Source organism: Fringilla coelebs (assembly GCF_963513975.1).
Source record: "Fringilla coelebs genome assembly, chromosome: 15".
Taxonomy (NCBI): domain Eukaryota; kingdom Metazoa; phylum Chordata; class Aves; order Passeriformes; family Fringillidae; genus Fringilla; species Fringilla coelebs.
The window spans coordinates 15,444,632-15,467,541 of record NC_140041.1 but is presented as its reverse complement, the minus strand read 5'-3'; the positions used below and the strand labels follow the sequence as shown (position 1 = coordinate 15,467,541).

The 22,910-nt window shown below is 48.3% G+C and overlaps 1 protein-coding gene across 1 annotated transcript; it reads left to right on the top strand.

Moving 5' to 3' along the window:
- Positions 1-6,834: 6,834 nt before the first annotated feature.
- Positions 6,835-22,602, top strand: LOC311159640 (serine protease inhibitor Kazal-type 5-like; the record flags this gene model as incomplete). Its single annotated transcript, XM_084215816.1, has 14 exons — positions 6,835-6,892; positions 8,056-8,081; positions 9,155-9,282; positions 9,787-9,853; positions 11,413-11,540; positions 11,627-11,678; positions 13,974-14,104; positions 14,691-14,763; positions 15,244-15,305; positions 16,078-16,159; positions 18,472-18,599; positions 18,966-19,029; positions 21,948-22,000; positions 22,375-22,602. The coding sequence occupies 13 exons, from the start codon at positions 6,835-6,837 to the stop codon at positions 21,951-21,953; spliced, it is 1,005 nt and encodes a 334-aa protein (XP_084071942.1). The 3' UTR covers positions 21,954-22,000; positions 22,375-22,602.
- Positions 22,603-22,910: the final 308 nt, after the last annotated feature.

Here is a 22,910-nt window from a genome sequence, read left to right as displayed (position 1 = left end):
CTGAGGTACCACTCACTGCAGCAGCACTTAGAGGGTCCAGTGGCTGCACAGGATGGGGCAGAGCTACACAAGTGCAATCCCCAGTGCTCTCCCCTCACTGACCACAGGAAAAGGATCTCAGGACAGATTTTCCTTCCTCTGTTGAAATTCTGCTGTTTCAGTAGCCTAGTGACAGTCATTGTCTTTCATTTCCATGTGTGAGTTGAATCCAGAGTCAGAAAAATTTCTGCTTTGTTCCCAAACAATAGGGCTGTGTTGTTTTGCACGATGGCTCTGGCTTTTCAGCCGGTGTGCTGTGCTTTTTGCTGTGCTCCCGCCTGGTGCTCAGAGAGGCTGGAGAATCCCCACAGTGAATCCTGGCAGTTGTGCAACGCTCCACACGGAGTAAAACTCCTTTCTAACCCCTGCAGGCGATCAGTTTACACCCTGAATGATGAGATTTTGATTATCCTTATCTAAGCTACAAATACTGAAAGGGAGGTGAAATCAGCGGGCTCTGGGAAGGACTATCCCAGCGCAGATCTTGGTGGCCTTGGAGGCTCCAAGTGCTGGGCAGCTGCAGGGGATGTCGTGGTGCTTTGCCGTGGGAAGTCCTTTCAGTGTGCAGATGTTACTTGCTGAGGCCTGGTAGATCAAACCCCAGCTCCTGCCATCTCCAGCCTCGCAATTTTCAATGAGCAAAACCCGCCCAGGAGAGTGTTGACAGCAGGAATGGCAGCTGCTTCCTCAGAGTCGGCAGGGAGAGCCTGTTGCCTCAATGCTGGATCTCCCTCTGAATGCAGAGACCAGTTCCAGCATCCCCAGCCCCACATGGCAGCAGTTGCAGCTTGGGGAGCAGCTCTGCTCTCCCAGGGAGAGCAGCTTCCCAGGGCAGCTTTATTCTTCTGTGAACAAAAGCTGTTGAGCTGCGGGGAAGCTCCTGGCTGGAAGGTGGGTCCTTTCCACAGCCAGGCTGAGACTCAGGGGTGGAATGAGACTGGATTGTGTGTTGAACGCTCAGATGCATCTCTCCTCTGGGTTCTTCTGTCTTATATTTCACATGTAGAAAAAAATTCAATCCAGCTTTAAGCCAGAGCTGCTTGTACTCCTCAGCCTGATTGGAGGGAAGGAGAACTGATAAGTTAATCAGTTTTCAAGGTCAGGAGGGATCAATAGGACCAGTCAGTCTGGTGTGCTGTGCAAATCAGACCCCAGACACAGCAGTGGTTCCTGGAGCAGGCCTGCCTGGGAGACAGCAGAGTTGTTTTTCCTCGTGGGAGGATCTCTTGCACTGCAGGGATGAGCTCCAGTATAAGACCAGGGATGAATAGACTGAATTAGGTGTGACCCAGAGGATAATGCAGCATTCTGCATCTTAATGTATTCATCTGTGAAATGCAAATAATAATAGGGGAACCCTGTAGGGATTCATTAGTCCTTTGAAGATGGCATGTGTTACATGCTATTATTGTGATCTTCCGAAGTTGGCCTCATCCCTGCCTTTTGGATCTACACCTCTCACTGTTGCTCACTTCCTGATTCATTTCCCCCTCCTCCCTGGCACTGTCAAGCCAAATCAGCAGTGGCAAGCGCTGTCCAGGCCAGTCAGCCACATGTCATGGTGGCTCATGGCCTGGGAAGGGTGGCAAAGATGATTCTCGTGCTCAGGCTCCAGCACAGGGGGCTGGAAATTGCTGCTATGGCATTGCAGGTGTGATAAGGACACCCAGGAGCTTTTAGTGCTGGAGGATGTCCAAGGGGCATGTGGTCAGTCCATAACGCCAGATGACTTCTGTGACTTTCAGATGGGAGTTAAAAAGGTGGATTTGGGTGGGAAAGGAAGCCTGGTGACAGGGAGGTGTGTGACTCATGAGACGCTGGGTCCATAGGAGGTTGCAGCAGATGCTGGATTTAGGGAAAATTCTTAAATGCTCTCAGTGCACAGAGATTTGCAAAGCAATTATTCCAAATTAAGCTTATCCCCTTTGTCTTCTTTTGGTAGAGTAAGTTCACTTGACACAGATTTTTTTTTTTTTTTTGGAGTGTTTTTTTATTCTTCACTAAGAACTTGCTGTGCTCTGGGTGTGTTTCTGGAATGCATTTTACTGAGGCTTGGTGGATGCAGAACATTCACTGTGCACTTGACTCTCAGAAGTGGATGAAATCAGGAAATTCCCATCATTCCTGTCCTGGCCTCCAGCAATTCCCTCTCCTTGGTGAGCAGCCAGAGTAGGAGTAGTGCTCCAGGATGAAGGGAGTTAACCTGTAGCATTTTCAGGCATGCAGCCAGCAATTGTGACCAGCCAGCAGCTGGGCTGCACACCCAGCACCATGCTGGGACCTCAGCAGCCTCTGGGGAAAGACTTTTTACTGTGTCAGACTGCTGGAGCTCTGCTTTGGGCTCAGGAAACTTTCCTGGCTGAAGGGAAGGGACTGTGGTGGCCTAGGGTACCTGCAGTGACAGTGGGATTGCCCAGAAACTCAAACTCACTTCCTTCAGCTTGGGGTCACTGGCTTCTTGGCTGATCAGCACCTGGACTTTGGTCTTGGAAGGGCAGGCAAAGCTTTGTCCAGCATCATGAATCTTTTTGTTGCATGGGATGTGTGGTGAGGAACCTCCTAAGCTCTGCTGGGATGGGTGAGACTTGCAGCTCCTCTTGCAGCAGAGCCTGGCCCAGGGTGGGTGCATCAGTGAGTGGCTTGGACAGGGAACTACCTCGTGTCTCTGAAGTCCCTCTTTTTGAAATGCCTCACTGGAGGTACAAGTGGGTGGGTTTGGGTTGGGTATTTGGAAGAAAATCTCTGTAAGGGTGGTGAGGCCCTGGCAGAGGTTGCCCAGAGGAGCTGTGGCTCCCTCTGGATGCCTGGAAGTGTCCAAGACCAGGCTGGAAGGGGCTTGAAGCAGTCTGGGACAGTGGAAGCTGTCCCAGCCCATGGCAGGGGATTGGAATGAGATGATCTTTAAGGTCCCTTTCAACCCAAACCATTCTGGGGTTCTATGAACTCATAAAACGGCTGAAGTTGAGAGCTCTAGATTCAGCTTTGGCTATGAAGCAAAACAGCATTTAGTCTGTGCTTCCTTTGTTAAATATGCCAAACAACTCTGTCTCTTCCCTCTTCTCCCTGAGGATCTCTGGGCTGGAGAGGGACACAGTGGTCAGCTGGAAAAGAAAGCAGTTTCAATATTTTATAGAAATTAGGTGTTGAGCAGTGATGCTGGTGGGGTTCCTCAGAAGAAGAGGGATGGTGGGAGGTAAAAATTGCATCAATCAGGATAGAAAAGTACATCTATGGTGGGAATATAGTCATGTCTGTAGTTTTATGAGGACAAATGGTGCTGTGGAAGAGACTGGCACTGCTGCCAGGGAAAAAGAGGGTGAAACATGGGCTGCAGATCCTCATCAGGGCTTTTTGTCCCACTGTGTGTTGGCTTTGGAGGCCTGACTCAAAACACTGCCTTGCTCTGGGGTGAGAGTGGGACAGCACAGCTCATGTCCTCAAGCATTTAGGGCAACTTCAGAGCTGCTTGGGTTGGGGGCTGGCATTCAAACAGTGAAGAGCTACCAAAGCACAGATGGTTTCACAAAACCCACAAACCTAACCAAAAAAATCCCCAAGCAAACCCTCCCTCCACTGCCTTAAAAAGAAATCCCAAACCAAAACACCCTAAAAAATCCCAAACCAAACAGGACCCCCAGCATCACCATCCCAGCCAACTATGCTGCCAGGAAGCTTTTCCCTGGTAAAAATATCCCTAAGTGATGCTAAATCCATTAGGAAGGAGGTGATATTGCCTGCAAAACAGTGCCATGTCACTAATGGGAAGAAAAACAACTTCCTGAGTGGACAAGGCATCTCAATTATTTTTCTCTGTCTGTGGATATATTTTTGTGCAGGCACAGGTTGTGAGGGAAAGAAATATGGGAACATCAAAAAGGGGAGAATGGCTGTAGGAAAAGTATGATGTTCATGCCTAATTAGGGTATAAATCATTTGGCTGCTTGTTGGACTCCCTTCCCATTCTCCTTGGGGCCCTGGAGAGGGAAGAGGTGAATGCCCACTGTGGCTGTGTCCTGCCTGCCTCAGTGCTGGCCCAGCTTGCTGGCTGCAGGGTATTGTTTTTGGGTTTTCAGCTGCCTAGGGGTTCCCTACACTTCATGTTATGCTTCTATTTTCTCCTGCATTTTCCTAGTTACTCCTTCATGATTATTTTTATCCTGATTCCTGTTTTCATAGCAGAATGTGGTGAAAAATAGACCCAGTGAGAGCTGTCCTACCAGGCACAGCATCATTATATGCTGTTTACTTTTCCAAATTTTTTAACTGACACATGAACAAAAGATACCTTTGCAATATCTCTTCTTGCCCTCATCTGCTTTTCTCAGTGGCATTTTGCATTCTGGCTGTTTGGCATATATTTGTAAATTCAGATTAGCTAGGTGCTGTGCTAAAAATACATTAATAAAGCATCAGGATCATCTCTCTTCCAGATCCAATCCTATGGGATATAAATTCCTATGGAAATTAATGGGCTGTCTGGATTCCAGTGCAGGATTGAGACTTCATGGTGTAGATGGATCAATATGGTGTAAATCGATCAATACAGGCAATCAAGGGAGTCAGGCAAGGTTTATGCTTAATACACTCCTGCTGTCATCCCTCATTGTGCCCAGGTTTGTGTAACACAAATAATCCTGCAAACCATGAGGCATTGCTGGGTCCTCTCCATCCCTTCACATTTCATTCCATTAATGGGTTTTTTTTTTAGGAGGATGTCGTTGTGCAGTAGTAATTAGGCTGGGAATCCTTTTTAATTTTTTCCCCTCTTGAGTTTTGCTACTGAATGTGGATCTGGTTTTGGTATCAAGGCGTGTTTGGGCCATTCTGAGCTTCTCCCACATGTTGGTGTGGGTGTGATTGGTGGAGAGGGGGCTGCATGGTGGGAATGGGAGAGTGGGGTGGTGACAAGGCCAGTGTGGGGTCAGGACCTGTCTCTCCCTCTTTTTCCTTGTCACCCTGCCCTGCCAGGCTGGGAGCTGCTCTCACCTGGCCAGTCTGACCTGATCTGGCACCCACTCTGCTTCCTTCAGGAACAGGGCAGTCAGCCAGCTGTCTTAAATCAGGGAATTGTTTCATTTCTCTGTCAGAATAGAACTTTTGGAGGAAAAGAAAATTTTAAGAACAAAACCCTTTTCAAAAATGTGCTTCCCATTCCCAAACCCTCCCACCTCATGGCTGACTCATGGGCAGAAGCCTCAGTAACAAATAGCATCTTTTGTTTTTTTGTCCTTCAGATAGATTTCCAAGCCCTAACCACTTTTAAACTACCATGCACTTGATTTTTCTTTTTCTCTTCCAATTCTCCCAAGGATTTACTGACACATGCTCTGTCAGCTTAGTTTTCCTCTCTTCCTGTTGGCCTTCCCTCCAATTCCACACCCAAATGTGCATACAGGAATTATCTCATGATTCAGGACAATACACAGCTCTCCAGATCTGCCATGAACCATCTGCATGGCCTTGGGCACTTTGCTACTGTATTGCAAACTCTCCACTGTGAACCTGCACATGTTTTCAGTTTGAGTTGAAAAGAAATGTTGGGGTGACCACACTCCAAATGAGGGCTGTGCTGGCTTGGCTTTGGCTCCAGTTGTGAACACAAGCAACTGTTCTGATCTGAGAAATGTGTGGCAGCAGTTTATTACAAGGATTTATACTGAGCTCTGCTGGCCTGTCTGGCCAGGCACATATGTCATGCAGAAGTATGTTTTCTTCCTCAGATGGTGCTGATCTGCCTCTCTACACAGCCACAGCCTGTGCTCAAGCCCCTCATTGCTCTGGTTTGCTTGACTGACTCATTTATCCACCCCTTTCAAACCTTGCAAATGACTTTTCTCTCCAAATTCTTCTCTTTTCACTGGAGACAAGGCACACAGCTTCTTCCCACGTAAATCACATTCCAAAACTTTGATGTCATCTTTATTTTCCACTCTCGGGACTCCTGAGAAACCCTGCACAGGATGATTACTTTCATCTTCTCTCTTCTTTGGGAAAGCCCAGAGCAGGGCTGCTTTACTGGACCCTTTAGCATCAATAACAGCACACCTCAAAGAGCAGCATCTATAATGGTCTGCCAGGTCCCACCTGGGCTGAAGAATGGTTTTCACTAATAACACTGCCTTTTTATTTATTTTTTTTTCCTGACGACAACAGGGAGAAACTGGGAAAAGATGAGGATTTGGCAGTATGGTTTTATCATTAACACAGCTGCTATGAGAACTGGAGCATCAAACCCAAAGAATTTCAGCAAAGCCTCAAACTTGATGCTTTTCAGCATTTTCTGAATGTTTACTCTTCAGGTTCTGAGGTGCTTTAATAAAAGCAGGCTGACTTCCAGAGGTTTGAGTGACCTGGCCTTCCTATTGTCTCTTCTACAGCCAAGTTATTAAAATCCTTTCAGTTATTTGGTTGAGATATGAAAGGGTGTTTGTGGCATGGTGGCTGGAGTCCCGCTGTCTTATGAGACACCCTGAGGATGGCAAGAATTCCTCTGGCTGTGTGGGAGATCTGCAGTGATCTATTTATAATTTTCTTACCTTGACAAAACGCAGGGAGTGACTCAAATATTTCCCATCCTTATGGAAATTAATTGTGTTAATGGGATCATTAGAATTTAGAGTAGTGTCAAACTGGTTTTTTCAGCTAATGATGGTTCTTGGGAAGGTTACGTCATAAGGAAGGCGGAGAACCTGGTCACCTATATATATGTGATCAGCCCTGAGCCCTTTCTTTGGGTTTCATTGAGCAATGCTCTAGTAGAGTCAACGTAGGCAAACAGCTGCCAGCACCCTCACCATGAAAATAGAAGGTGCCTCGGTGGTCCTTGCTCTGGCATTTTTCTGCTTCTTCTCAGGTCAGTAACTTGTGATGTTCTCTGTGCTGGAATCTGGGACTGGCAGAGGACACAGCCTGGGAGTGCCCGTAAAGACAGAGAGAGAGGATTAGAGAGCCCTTGCTTTGTAAAAAGCCTGGTGGTGAAGACCACTTTTTTGTTGTTGTTCTACATGTGTTAGTTTGATGTAACCTGTCTTGTTAGCTACTCTTCTTTTTCATGTGGAAATAGTGAAGTTGTATTGGTGGATGAAACCATCTAGTTTTAATAGAATTAAAAGTTTTAGAAGAAAACAAAAAAGCCAAACCCCCATTTATCTAAGTGGAAGAATACCAATTTTCAACCAGACTGAATTCTTCCATAAAAAGCCCAACTTTGAACAAAAATGTAATACAATTTTTTGTGAATTCAGAAAAATGGTGATGTCTTGTCAACACTTGCTAAAGGAAGGCATTTTCACATGGCTCCAGTAATTTGGCCACAATAGATAGACTTCAGCAGGAGTTAGGTTTGAAGCAATGGTCTTTCAATTTCCTGCCAGTTTCTATTGAAAAAGTGCTAATGGAAGATTTCTTGACGGTTCCTTGCAATGCCACTGATGATGCAAAGGAGGGTGAAACATATTATACCAGCTTTAAGTGGCTTAGTAAAAAGAAATAGGTATCAGCTACTCACCTGCTGACTCATTATTAATTTGATAATTTGTGTGAAGTACTGCAAATGGAATGGGCCTTGAAAAGGAATTTGTCATTTTGGACAAACAACAATGGCCTAGTTCTTGTATCTCAATTTTAAGGAACAGTGAAGAATGCCAAAAATGTTTGTGTGGGTTTCATGCAGCTACCCAGGCAGGGGTATAGAATAATGGAGAAACAGTTACTGGGCCATCCTTAGAACTTGGATTTTAAGCCAGAGAAAAGTAACTCAGTAAAGAAGGGCACAAAGACACTGAAAAAAAAAAGGATGTGATTTTGCATTTGAATAACAAAAAGTGCAATGTTCCAGAAAGGACTGGGCATTAGAGAATTTCTATCAGTGTGAAATAATGCATTGGATTAGCTTTTATCAAGAGGTATTTGGGTGGATTAGAAAACTGCATCAAGTATTTTTAATTAAATGCTTTTGCTTTAAAATTTCCCTTCAAAGATTTTTGTATGGTTTCATTGTTGGTTTTTCTGTCGCAGATGTTGCCAGTCAAGCTTCGATTAAGGCGAGTCCAACCTTTTCTATTCTGCGTCTCCCTTTGTTTTGCCAACTTACACTGCTTTAATGCATGCTCTAAGCAAAGTCCATTTAGATGCACTATACTTAGATATTATAAAGCTTTTTCAGTGGTGGAAAAAGCAGTGAATCTCTCCATATTTAGAGACAACACTTAGGTAATATGGCAATGGCTCCAGCTGACAAGTGTGTGTTTGGTGCATGATGATGAGAACATATCCAAACAGCTCTGGGCTGGAAATATCATGAAATGATGTTCGAAATGGCATGAATTATATTTTTAATGATATTTTAGAATGTAGCTTCTGATCCAGCAGAAACCCCTGCTTCTGATAATTCCTGAGTTTCATAATTAAAAAAATTAAGGCAAGTCCTTTGAGTCTCAGAAAATAATTTGATTCAATGACTTAGAAGTCAGTTCCATTCATGTTTTAATCAAGCAAGCTTGTCTCCTTGGTAAAGATCCTTTTGGGAAACACAGTAGCCAAAAATAACTAAACGGTTCATTGCTTCTCCCTGGTCCGCATCTCAGTTACCCAGCAGAAGATGCAATGGGCTGCTGCAACATTGCACAATATTACTGCTCTCCTTCCTGAGAGTGTTGTGCTTTTCTGTGCTTGTCTTGCATGTGAATCACTCTTCAGTCACTCTGGCCCGTTCATTCCTCTTGCATCCCTCTGGCACTTCCAGGGCTGTATTTTCTGCTCTTGGCTAACTTTATAACGTGCAGTCCTCCGCTGTAGCGGGCAGCAATTTGCAGCTGTATGTAAATTAAATGTGTTCCTTAAATATATATTCCTTTCCCTGTGGTTAATGGTTCTTGCAATGGGTTTTGAACTTTCTCGTTGTCTTTTCTGCCTCGGGAGCCACGAGCAGGGCTCTGGGTGTAGCCTGTGCCACGTGTGGTGTGTGGCCAGGGATGGGCAGGAGGAGCGTGGTTTGTGTGAGCAAACTGGTGCTGCTGAGAGCCTGCAGCACACCCAAAAAAGATTCAGTGTGAAGAAACAGTTCTCAGGATCTTGCTGGGAGCCTCCACTGATTGCCCTCCTCTGTGCTTTTCAGAAAGAATGCAGGGAAATGTGGTCACTCCTGCGCAGTGGGAAGTTTTCCTGTCCCATCACCAAGGAGTCCTTCAGCAGCCCAAATAAAAAAGGAGACCTCAACAAGTGCATGATGTGCCAAAGGCTGCTGTGAGTATCAGCTGCCTGCTGGCTCCAGTGGCAGCCCTGCCCACCCACAGCATGTCCTCTCCTCCCCTAGCAGGGAGCCAACTCTCTGGAGACTCTGTGCTATAAAGGTGTTGTCCCTGGCCAGCCAGACCAGTTTGAAGCTCTTCAGCAAACCCAGTAGCTCTCCCCAGCTCATCACATGGCGGGGACTCACCACAGAGCATGAGGAACAAATGCAGAGTGAAAACTTCCACAGATTGATTTCTTGTTTCCATAGATGGTGTTTCTTAGGGTGAGGAGAGCTGGCTATTAGGCGGGGAGAAAGGGTGGCACAGTGCCACCAGGGCAGAGATGTTGAACACCCTGGGCATGTGTCAGGGAGCTGAGCCCTGCTGCTGGTCTGTGCTGCTGCCTTGTGCAATGGGGAGGTGGGGTTGGCTGGACTGGCCTTTAATCACCCCCTGTTTTGGCTTTGTGTCCAAGCGCTGCACGCTGCCCCGTCACTCACGCCTCCTTTTCTTGCAGGGAAAGAGACTCAAAAACCCAAGGGAGTGGTGGCGAGGCGGACAGGAATGTGAACTCCTTGGGAAAGGTGAGGTGAAGCATGGCTGATGAAGCCAGTTTTATTGGCGTTGGCATCTGGTCTGCTGCCTCTGACCCGCTGCCCAGGGCGCTTCCTCGTCTGCAGTGTGGGAAAGGGCCCTGCAGAAGGGGAGCAGGGCAAACGTGCCCAGCCTTGGGAAGAGCGTGAGGCTTTGTGCCATCCACCAGCGTAATAAAACCAAAATTCCTGGCAGCTCCTCCCAGGCAATCACGGCAGCCCCAGTGTGTGCCTGACCCAGAGCCTGGCTGAGGAGGATGCCTGCCTGTTTATAAGGCACCCTTGGAATCTGGCAAATATTTAATAGCAAGGTTGGCACATGTGAGCTCTGACTAGGGCAGGGTGTGGGAATAGGCTGGCTCTAATTGTCCCTTGTTTATCTTGTTGATGCACCTGTGGTTTCTTTTAGCCATAGCTGTTTTTCTAGATAGCAGGTCTCTATGTGGAGGGAGCTGTCCTTTTAGCCTTGGGTTTTTATTCTAGATGGGAGCAAATTGGTTTTCATCAGATAGTGTTGGTTGTGGTGATTGATTTATTTATTTTTTTACATCTGGTTAAGCAGGGTAGCTTTCTAGTTCTTGTGTGTCTGGACAAATTAAAGGCTTTGTAAGGCATAGCTGTCCTAAGGGAGATCTTTTTTTTTTTAGACATCTGACTTGCCAAAGTGTGGTCCTGAAGGCAGCAGGACAGTTTTACAGCATCAGGAACAGACCTACACTGAATTTCTTTGTTAAGCCATAGATTTTCTGTCTGGCTTTTGGCAAGTAATTTTCTAGGCTTTCCCATCTGCAGAACTGGGATAAGCTATCAAGCCATCTCCTCTACATGGTGTGAGAGGAAAAATGTATTACAGATCACATAACAGATAAGGTTGTAAGTGCTGCATAAATGAACCTGAAGACCTCACATGTTCTGTGTGTTTCTCATGCTCCTGACTTGCCCTGAAACCTATAGGAAAGCTGTTCAGAGAAAAGTAAAGGCTGGGCTGAAATGCTTAGGCAGGTTTTGCTACAAAAGCCTTTTGTGAAATAGAGTTCTTTGGTTCAATTAACACATACCATCATGTTAAGTGGAAGGTAAAAACACCCACCTCTTACTCTCATGTACCTTGCAATAGGAGGTGTTCAAGGATTATATTTTCTTATGCCTGCAGCTTCATTTTTTTTACTGTGCATGGATTTTAAAATTCTTTAATTTTAGTAGCATGTTCTCTCACGAGAGATGGGAAAACTGACTTTCTCATTTAAAATTCACAGAAATTGTGGATTTTATACTTCGAGCAGAGCTTAGGTCCTTCGGGCAGGCTCTTGCATGTTATCTGTTAGAAATAGCAACAAGGCTACCCTGGATTTGAAAGACTGATCTGCTGATCTAAACATACGGATTTGTTTTATGCTGCATGTTACGGTTTTCCACCGAGTTATGCCTCAAGGAAGCAAAATAACACTTGAAATGTAATTCATTGGGTGGATTATCCTTTGTGGATTTGAGGGAGATGTGCCTCTCTGTCAGCATATCCGTGTCAACCCATGCTTTTGGTGTTTGCACAGGATGAGTGTCAGGAGTTTCGGGATCTGTTCAAGAGAGGGAAACTGTCCTGCACCAGGGAGAACGACCCTGTCCGAGATGCCTCTGGGAAGCAGCACAGCAATAAGTGCATCATGTGTGCAGAGAAGTTGTGAGTAAAGGAGAGGAGCGTGGGAAACCTCTCCTCCCTCCCTGGAGCACCCTGGTATTCACTTTCTCATCTCTCTTCTCTTCCAGCAAAAGGGAGAATGAGCAGAAGTTATCTAAAAACAGACAAGGAAAAGATAAGGTGAGATTAAAGTATTAGGCAGGTCAATATGGAACTTTATTGGATTTTCACCCAAGACAGAGAAAAGGGAATGTTATTCTACTCCGTTGCTCTTTCTCCTCTGACTTAATTTTGAGATCCACTTTCCTTAGTTTCTTTATTTCTTATTCATGCTCTTGAATCCCTCAAGTGAACAACGTGTGCCTGAATATTATGGTCTGTCCCAGTGACCTGTGGATCTAGGGACAGGCAAATCCTGACAGAGCAGGAAGCCAGGTGTGCTGTGCTGTCCCAAATTTCAGCTCTCAGGTGGAGAGGTCAGTTCTGCTGAGGCTGCTAATTAGCTGGAAAAGGAAAATGTGTGAAAAGCCCTAAATCTGGACTCTGCACAGCTTAAGAGATCATTGTGTTCTGGGAGATGTCAGCCCTGCACTATCTCCAGGCCTGTGGCTGAGTTTTAGCTTTTTTTTGTTGGAAACTTAGTTCCCATGGAGCTGTGATTTGCCACCTTCTCCCTGGCATGCTTTAGCCTCCATGTTGCTGTGCACTGATGCTTTGCTGGCAAAAGCAGCCCAGTAAAGGGGAAAATAGTTGCTTTCCACCACTTTCCTCTTGATTCCTGCTATGGTAGGGACTGGTGCGGCCCCCTTAAGCTTCAGTCTTGGGGATAATCCTGTTTTAGTGCTTTTTCTAATGACTTTGGCACCAAAAAATAGAAGTGTAAGTGAATTTTGCTGATGGCAAAGCTGGGAGGCAGTATCAGCAGAGGAGGATCAGCAGATCACTCAAGACTAATTGGATAGTGCTGAGGCCTGAAGTAATAGAAACAAGATAAAATGTAATGGCAGTGCAAGATCACACAGTCAGTGCTTAACAAGAATTCCTACTCATTGGGTGGAAGTGACAAAGAATAAAAAAGCCCTGCATTTATTACTTGGTCAGGGATGTTATAGGCCATGAAAAAGGCAAATGCCCAACTCAGATGTACTTGGTGAGATTTTTGCAGCAGAGGTCGGGCCTGAATAGGGCTCCAGAAATGCTGGCTTAAAGAGAAAATGTTTGAGAGGCTCTTAGGCAGATCTGTCTGCAGGGGATTGGGCTGCTGAGCTGGGCTGGTGCCAGGGAACAGGGAGAGCTTTCCTGGGCTTGTTGGGAAGGGGAAGCACTGACTGAACTGTGCAGGGGTGTGAGCTGGTGGTGGGGAGAAGCAGTGAGGCTCCTGGGGAGCCCCTCTGGACTGGATGCAACACTGAATTCTGATGGGTCAATGCTTTATGGCTGCTGACACAGCAGGAGAGGCTCATCCAGGGCCAGATCATCACTGCTACCTCTGGCTGGGGTGGCTCTAGGGAAGCGTGGGGCTTTGTACTCAGAGTGGTTTGCCAGCATTACCCTCGTGGGAAAGCTGAGGAGCTGGAGGCTGGGGTGTCCTGGATGGGATGCAGAACAACACTGGGGGAACCTTCCCCTGGCAGCAAGGATGAGGTGTTGTAAACTTCTGAGCAAATCAAAGGGTGAGGCCAGTGACCTGCCAAGGACCTTCATGCGAGCCAGCAAAACTGTGCACAAAATGGGCAGAAAATTGCAAGTGTTAAAAGCTGTTTTTAAAAAAAATAGGGTGAGTGGAAGTCACTTCCTTACCCTTTGTACTTGCTGTTTGGAACTGCCTATTGCAGTATGTGAAAGAGTTGAAATTAGGGGGACTGAATGTTTCCATCTGTGTTACATAACAGGGGCAGGTTAACACAGTTTCTGTACAGCAGTTTTGAACAAGGAACAAATTAATCATCCACTCTCCAAACAACCTTCCTGTGCTTGTGGGCTATTAAGTGTGTTTGCATTGTGCTTTTATGTTTTAACTGCTGCTTCTTGATTGACACATCCCAAAGTGTGGCTGGTTTGGAGGATCCTACGCGCTTTGTAAAGAAAATTATCTTGAGCTACAATCTGGGAAAAGGCTGTAGCTGTGTATTAAGGATGTTGGGAGAAAAGGGAGTGACTTCATTGCTGTATCGGTCACATCACTGGCATGCTTTGGATAGCCCAGCCAGGAGAATAATAATTAGTGGGACCACACTAGAAAACTCCCAACACGTGCTGTGCAGGCAGAAGGACCCGGAATTTTCTGACTCACCCCTCTGTTTATATGCTAAGTGGCTGGTACTGCACACCCACTTCTCTCACCCCCACCCAGACTCTCCTGTGATGCGTTTGTGATGGTTCCATGCTTTCCTGGCAGGCAAACCCCAGGTTTCTAAGGATCTGATCAATAAGGCAAGGAGGACAGAGTGCCCTAACCCTGCCCTCCTTCCGCAGGATGACTGCAGCGAGTTTCGCTCCCAGTTTGAAGCCGGCGGCCGCCTGTCCTGCACGAGGGAGAACGCCCCTGTCCGGGATGCCTCTGGCAGGCAGCACACCAACAAATGCCTCATGTGTGCTGAGAAGTTGTGAGTACCCCTTCCCCTGAGCAGCAACAGTCAAGAGGGAAACCTCTGGCTGCAAAAGTGCAGCTTCTGCTGTGAAGCAATGCCTGGGAAAGTCCTGACTCCCTGGCCCTCTAAGAGAGGCTCTGGCAGTAGGGCTCCTCTTCCCCTTCCCCTTCAGAACTAAGGGCCCAAGGGCAGGTGAGAAGCAGTGTGGAGTAGAGGAGGAGCAGCAAGGGTGATAGAGAGCAGCCCCTTTCCCTGGGGACTGTTGGGCAGGGACAGCTCCTGAGGAGTTTCTCACTTGTGTACTTTGCCTTCCAGATGCTCTCTCTCTCTACTCCCATAGAGCATATGCAGAAGCAGATCTGATCTGAAAGCAGCCACTGGGAACCTGGATGTAGCATACAGGGGGAATTTTGAGGAGAAAGGGAGAAGCCTTAGGGGTGGGAATTAGGAACAGGACTACCAGGAACAGGGACAGTGGATGGGGAGGTGGAACCTAGTGCCATGACACTGGCTTACACTGTCTTACCCTGACACTGCCCCTGGGTGCTGGTGGCACTCACTACCATAGCACTCCATTTTTTCACCTCTTCCTTTCTTCCAGCAAAAAGGAAGCTCAAAGAGGGGGTGGAACTCTCCAGCGCAACAAATTGCCTGCTTCAGAGAGGACAAAGCAGGTGAGATGGAGCTCAGAGCCTGTGCAGAACTCAGAAAGGGTCTGGTGAGAGTCTGTGGGATCAGGATGGCCATGGACTGCCTGAGGTCAGCCTGGGGTGAGCAAGGTGTTTAGGATTCTGTAGCCCAGCTAATCATGAGAGAGAAGCTTTTGTATTGCAAAGCCTCCCTCATTTGTGGGATAGACCTGGGTGTGAGCATACAAACTGGACATGTTTGCACCTGACAGAACTGCCCCTCTCACTTTCCCAGTGATGTGATGCTATATGAGAGATAAAGGGCAGGTTCAGACTCCCCACAATCCTGTAAAACCTTGGATGATAACATTTAGTGGGTATGGAGTGCATCAAATTTGCTACTTTAAGAACAAAATTCTTTGGGTCTGGGAGGATCAGGGGATAGGGCAGGAGCTGCTTTAGCTTTTTTTCCCTAGTGGCAAAGTTGTTTCTGTGGTTGTTGAGTGTGTTCTGGCCTTTTTGCAGAAGAACTGTGGTGGTTCACGGCAGGGTGTAAACGACAGGCGTCCCTTCTCCTCGGGCAGAGGGTGAGTTCAGCAGCAACTGGGCTGGCAGCCTGTCCCCACACACACCACTAGGCTAGGTTCTGCCCCCCTTCCATGTACCTGCATTTTTTAGGGGTGGTTAGGATATTAACTGGAGCAAGAATGGTTGGACAGCTCAGGAGCAGCATGGCTGGGATGGAGCAGCGCACTAGAGCACTTCCCATGGGCTGAGCTGGTGGTGGGGAAGAGACGCACACTGGGGCACGTCTCTCATGCAACCATTTTGGCCTTGATGTTCTGTGTATGAAGCACCAGTGATTGCTGTGCTCAGAATCCCTCTCAGGACACTCTGTCCAGCAAAATCTGTCTCCTGGGAGTGCACACGTGTGTGCCTGGCCCTGGCTCAAAGGCACCACGTGCTTTCTGGGCACTGCTCTGGCAGGAGCTGTTTGTTTTGTAGCTGTTGGCCCTGAGCAGGACTCAGCCTCAGCTGCTGCTTTTTCTGGGGCACGCTGAGACTTCTTGCTTTTGCCTGGTGCAATTCCTTCGTGTCCCCCTTCCATCAAATGCTGGCAGAGGCCTGCAGAGCCCAGGGGTGGTGGTGCTCTCAGACTGAGCACAGGGCGAGGCCATGTCCTGCTCTTGGCTTCCTCCCTGGGGGGCTTCCCTCCCTTTCCTCTCCTGTGGGTGGGGGGATGCCATGGTGCAAACAGCCCCCAAGAGCTGTGGGGGTCTGCAGGGAGGGGGGGGTTGCACTCTGCTCCCCACTTTGGAAGGAGACGATGCTGAACTGGATCTCTGCTCTCTCTGACAGCCCACAAGCCCAGCGTGGCAGGAACTGCAACCGGGCACCAGGCCACAGGCCACAGAGCAGAGACAGCCAGGAGGAACCCACGGTAAATCCCCCCTGCCCCTCGGGGGGCAGCTGGGTGGGCACACATGGGGCTCCTGCCCCTCGGGGGGCAGCTGGGTGGGCACAAATGGGGCTCCTGCCCCTCGGGGGGCAGCTGGGTGGGCACACATGGGGACCTCTCCCATGGGGTGCTCTTCTGCTGGTGCTGAGCGACCCCTGCTCCTTTCCCAGCAGCTTTTCCTGTTCTTGCTTTAACCCTGAAGCTTTTCACTTGGCCCCATGTCCTTGGAGGGGTTTGAATGAGTAAAGGTGTCTGTAGCCTGCTGAAAGCCCCTGGACCACCTGCCGTGGAAACAGGAGGGAAGGGTTTGGCTCCTTGTGGAAGCCCCACAGATCTGGGGGTGTGGGTCTTGAGCTCAGGCTGAAATCCTGCCCCACATGTGGCCAAAACAGGGTAAAAAGTCCTACCTCCCCATACTGAGAAGGTGTGAGATAAAGGCCATGGTCAGAGCAGGGTGGTGGAGGTGACCAGGGGATGAGGACAAGTTTGGCAGAAGGAAGGAGTGCTAAAGGGGGAAACACTGAGTGGTAGATGACAACTGTGTATGGAATACTGTAGGAGGAAGGTGGGGGTGTCTGCTCTCCCTTCTCATGAGAAGAAAATGGAATGGTTCCAACAAAGCTAAAAGTGGAAAATGTGAACTAATAAGAGAAAATAAGTTACTGTAAAAAGGGTGACTAAACTGTGGATCTCGCTATCACAGGGTGTTGTCTAGAGGTAGGATGGTTAAAAAAATACCTGATGTTTTAATCCCTCCAGACTTTTCATACAGTGATTTAAATAGCATTCTGGAAGAGATGGGAAATGTTTCTGTGGATTTGGAGGAATCTTACTACCAACTGCTTCAACTCCCTCTGAAGCCTTTGCCACTAACCACTCCAAGAAAATTTGAGTTAAAAACCCAAAAGGTAGTTCAGGTGCTGCAATTTTGATGCATTCCAGAGGAAGCATTAGGTGTAATAAGACCAGTCTGCTTCAGGGCTTAGTGGTATTTCCTGGTAGCACCGGAGGAGGAGTGGATGCCGATGAGCCTGACAGACCAGAGTTGATTCAGGGAGCAGATCTGCTCCTCTCCCCTTTCCAGGGCCACTTGTGGGTTTTGTCACAGACAATTCCCAGAGCCAAAGGAGTGGTGGCACTGGCTGCTGGCACCTGTGATGTGTGGGGCTGCCGGAGGGGTGGCCTCCTGCCCTGGGCTGTGGTGCAGGCAGCAATGTCTGGTGCGTAGGAAGGCATCCAGCAGAGGATTGCAAAGGTCAGCACTGTCTGCTCTCACGTCACTGATAACTACCCAGATGAGGGAGGAAGCAGCACATTATGGAAATTAGCAAGTGACGTTTAACCAGCAGGTGCTATCACGGCACCCCACCATCACCAAAACCTCCCCTCTGCTGCCTGGCATAAAATCTCCTTCCCTGGGGTGTTGCCTGCTGCTGATAAACCATCATTTTTGTGCTAAATGCTGTGTCTCCAGGTGGAGGGGGAACTGGAATGTTCTCTCAGACCCATCACACCATTTGCAGCCGTCGCAACACATTTTGTAGCCCTGGAGAAAGGGCTTGGGAACCCATTTGTCGCTTCTTCGTCTCGTTTTTTTTCCTGTTCCTGGGGCTGAGGAAGGGGCTGTGCGTGCCAGGGACCAGGCTGTGCTATCCCTGACCTCTGCTGTCGGAAATCTGCTATGACTGTACAAACACCCTCTCCTCTCCGAGGGTGCGAGAGGCTTTTTGGGGGATCCCAAAAGGTCGCTCCTTGTTCTGTCGCTGTGCGCTGGCTGTGCCACGTGTGGTTCATGGGGAAAGCTGTTCCTGAGCGCTCCCGTCGCCGTGCTCGGAGGCAGCAGGAGGGCACCCCCGTTAGTCACAGCCGCCGGTGTCCCGGGCGCGGTGGGCGGCAGGAGCGCTGCGTGCCGCACCGCCCGCGGGCAGCGCCAGCCGCTCCGCCTCGGCTCCGGCCAACGGGCTGCGGCTCAGCCCCTGGGGATAAATGGTGTCAGCATACCGATAAGGGAGGCTCGGTGCAGGTAGAAGATGGATGCACTTTGGGAGAAATAAGTCTTGCCCCAGACCGTAGTGTTGGGGTGGGTTGGTGAGCGGGAAGTGAGAGCTCTGTCCCCCAAAGCTTGGCTGGCTGGTCAAACAAGAGATGTGATGTCTTTCCAAGTGTGGCCTGGCTACATGGGATACAGGACAGAGGGGCCTCAAGCAAGGCTTGGTTTGTGAGCACCTGCAGGTCATGTAAAGGAGGGTCTAGCAAGTGAACCAACACCAAATGTGATTTCTTTCTCTCTTCAGCTGGACTGTGATCGAATTCTGCATGGGGTAAAGGGTGGAAGGATTTTCTGCAGCGAATCCTCACAACCAGTCTGTGGCACTGATGGGAAAACATACAAAAATGAATGTGACTTGTGTTCAGCTGCCATGTGAGTAGGCGGAGAGATTTCAGTAATACAGGGCCATCCACCATTCCCGAGTGTCTTTTGCAGAACAGTGTTTGTTTTGATACATCATGACTCACTATCAAGTGTGTCCTTGGTGCTTTGCTGTTAAGCAAACATAGATCAAAATGCTTGAGATTAATCTGATGACAGCTAATTAAGATACACAAGTTGCCAGGGTCCCCTATTCCCTCTCTGCCCAATCATGAAATTGTTTGGGGAGTAATAAATGCCATCACATTGGAAGTAGCATCAAAGCATTAAGGAGCCCACAGAGGACTGTCATGCCAGCAGCTGAGAGCTGTGGCATTGCAAGTGAATAATAAGCGATGTCTTGTCCTCCCTTTGCAGGAGAGCTTCAAACTTCATCACGGTAAACTATCGAGGCGAGTGCCGAGAGCCTGGCCCTGCAGTGGTAAGCAGCAAACCACAGCTGGGCTGCCAGACATCAATCTCTGCCTCTCCCCTGCTGGAAATTCCCAGTTGGCACCGTCTCAGCCTGTGGTGACCTGATCCAGGCAGCCACAATAGGCAGTGAGGAATGAGGAGTGGCTGGCACTGGCCAGCTGCCCACTGTGCCCTTCAGCAGGAGCTGGGTGTCCACACTGGGACCTCACTGGCAGGTTAACAGAGTTAGCTTGTTCCTTCAGAGAACAGTGGCTAATTAAAGGCATGCTCTCCAGCTGCTCTTCAGCCACGTTGGCTGGGAGGGAAGAGTGGTATTGAAGCTCCTATTTCTATTTTATTTTGTTCCTGGAGTGGAATGATGCCAAGAGGTGAAGAAAAGCAAGTGCCCCACTTTACTATAAGTGCCTGCTGGGGAGCCAGCCCGCCCTCTGCACCTGTGACAGGAACATTAGAGCCCCAGGAAGGGATTCTCATGGTCCAGATGTTTAAATAGAGGTTGAGGCTCGGATTTATTGCATAACCTGGGCATAGTCTCCATGTTTTGCTTAGGCTGAGTGGTAGGAGTGTGATGTGTCTGGGAAAATAGCTGACTTTCTTCCTGGCACTTTGATGGAGCTAGAAAGATCAGAATGGTATAAACCATAAAGGGCTTGTTCCCCAGATAATATCCAGGGAGATGGTTGGGAAATTAAGATTATTCCCTAGGTGGTACACTTTCGGGAAAGGTCTTGAGCCTTGACATCTTGTGCAATCCCACAGGGCAGATGAGTTAAACATTTCTTAGCTGTGCTTTGTCTTTCTACCAGTGGAAGCTGGACAGCCTCCAGCTCTTGGATTTGCATCCAGTGTCTCCCAGTTTGACTCTGTGCACGGGATGTCCTGTAGCACCTGGGGAGGACTCTGCTTGTTGGCATGAACTCTTGAGAAACTGGATCTTCATCCCCAGGGAAATAGATTGATTCCCACTCTAAACCCATAGAGAATCCAAATATTGAACATACCAAAGAGATTTCTGGGAAGTTTTGGGTGGGAGCATTGGCTTCTGAGTATGGATGTGGTATCCATCTGTTTTCAGGCACAGTGGGGTGTGGGGTATGGGAGAGCCATCATGCCATTGTGTCATTCCATGCCTTCCTCTGCTCAGTGCCAGAACACCAGCAGATCCCCCAAACACACTAAACCTGGCTCCTTTCCCCTCTTCTCTAAAGCAGCAGAATGCTCTAAACTTTGCTTAGAGTCAAAGAAATTGCAGTGCAGAGAGAAATAATTTTGCCTGTGACAGTCCTGGAGGCCTCTGTCTCTCAGTCCTTAGGGATATGGAGCTGCTGCTGGCCTGTGGGTACAGGGAGATGAGGCACTACAGGAGTCTGTCAGTGACTGTGTCCAAGACAGAATACACCCTGGCAACTGAAAAATAGATAGGATTCCAAAAAAACTGTGCTGGGTCTGGAATTCCTTACTGTCTCACTGAGGTGTTACAGCTCTCAAGCCCTTGCAATAAGAGGGAGATGCCGTTTACTGGAAGTCAGAGAGCTTGCAGCTGTGTTAAGTATTCCAAGGAGAGACGGATGCAATTAGAAGTCCAAGTGCTAAGCTTTTTTTTCTTGAGGCAAAAAAAGCTAAAGCTCCCCTGCACAATGATTTATTCTTTATGTTTATTAAAGTCACCTGAAGAATCAGGCTGGAAATTTGTGGGCACTTATAAACAATGTACAGTTATGTTATTTTCAGCACTAAAATTCATGCTCACTTGCAGTATAATTTTTCTTTCTGCTGAAGATTCAGCCACTCAATATATGCTACTAAAACCTGGAGGAAAATAGCTCCAGCAGTGCTTTTGGCATCAAAAATGGGTTTAGAGAGTTGCAATGTACAGAATGTGAAATACTTTGAAAGAAGATAAGAAATTGTTACCCAAAAATTGTCCTATTTCCTTGAGTTGTATTTTTAAATTACCTATGGAGAGTGCTGGGTTGCCTGATCAAATGTGTGTTAAAGCTGCCTCATCCCTTTGCAGCCCAGTGCCTGCAAACACTCCTGCCTGCAAAGCTCCAGCTGGATTTCCAGGTGTTTCTGGTGGCTCTGGTGACCTGATGGCCGTCGGGGAAGGATGCTTATGGGAAGGGCTGGGAGCAGTGTGGTTTGAGAGAGATCTGACACTAAAGGGTGTATCTGGGCGTGGCTGGGGTGGAAAACCTTGCTGCAGAGAGAGCCTGTGCCCACTGGCCAGCGCTGGGTCTGGCCACCTTCCCTGCGAGGTCTCTGCCATAACTGAATTCCTTTGATCCTGTTCTGCTTTACTGATGACAAATATAGGTCGGCATCGTGGGATAAGATATCTTTTTTTGGTAAGTTAACTGGCTGGTAGGTCCTGCAGGGCTCTGTCACGTGGATTAATTGATTGTGGGTCTTTCCTGCACATTTCACTTTTAATCCTGCGTATCTTGCAGTTCCTTTTGTTCAAAGGTTTTGCACACTAATCACCTGGGCAGTAGTCACCAGCCTGCCCGCACTGGTCAATAGACTGGGGAAAAAAGGGGTTATCCAGGGTTTCTCCTTTTCTTTTCTAAACCTGTTTCTCAACAAACAGATAACTCCCACGTCTGCAGTGGGCAAGTCCCAGTTTCCTTACAATGCTCTCTGTTTTGCCATGCTACTTTTAAAGGTAGTGAAAGGAGGGAAAGGAAAAAAGCAGGACTTTTCCCAGATTAGAAAATAGGTGTGGAAAGCACCTAGCTAGAGACTGAAATTAGTCTTGTTTTCCTCAGCTGGCAGTGGCCCAACCTGCCTGCCCCTGTGCCAGGCTCTGCTGCAGTTGTCTTATGTGGCACTGAGCTGGCCTGAGGGGCTGTCACACTGATACCAGTGTCACACAGATGTGGTCAAGCTTGGGGATGGGCTCATTTTTTTGCTCTTCCTTTCCAGGAGTAATGGAGTTCAGGCTGCCAGCAAACACCAGGAATCAGCTGTGACCAAAGGTATGTACAGAGAGAGGCAGTGACTTGGCCCAGCTTGGCCAGCCTGTCCTTTGGAGGTTGTGTCCCACCTTGTCCAGAAAAGCTGCAGAGCCAGGACAGAGGGTTCTGCAGATTTTTTTTCTGTCACTGCAGCCTTATGATGGTGGGGTTGAGCCTGTGGGGACTTGGGCTCTGTCCTCTCCTTTCCCCGGCTCTGTTTTTTCAGCCAAGCTGTTCCTGCAGAGCAGGGAGGATGCTGGCAGAGTGGTCCCCCATCACAGAGAGGCAGGAATGGCCCAGAGCCCCTGCAGAGCATGAGACTATTACAGCTTTAAGGTTTCCTCATGGTCCTTTCTGGGATTACAGCAATAAATGTCTGCCCTCTGTCTCTGCAGAGCGAGTAAAGCAAGCATCGACGTTGAGCATCAGGGGAGCTGCTGAGCCCCCAGGACTGCCAGAGCTGCCTCCATCCCCTTCTGCAGCACACAGAGCCTGTCCTTGCTCAGGTGGAGAGCGAGAGGCTGTGGGGACTCTGTGGTGCCTCCCAGGTGTGCCCCATGCGTGCTGCTGCAGTCCCTGCTGCTCGCTATGTCTAAATGTGCTTCTCCAATAAACATAACTCCTCAGCCTCATGTCACTGTTCTTCACTCAGCCTCGGGGAGGGACACACCAGTCCCTGCTCTGGCTGTGCACCACGTGCTCCTTAGGCAAGGAGCACCCTGAGGTGCAGCAGCTGCTGTAAATACCTGGTGAAGATGTTGGGCCCAAGGAGGAAGAGTGTGGTCTGGGGTTTTGAGAGGAGGGGTCAGGGGTCAATTCTCTCTGGCTCTTTATGAGGTCTTGGGTCAATCACTTCACTGCCCCATCAGCCCTTTTCTCCTGCCTGTAAAACAAACATTAAACAATACTTACCTACCTCAGAGGGTTGTTT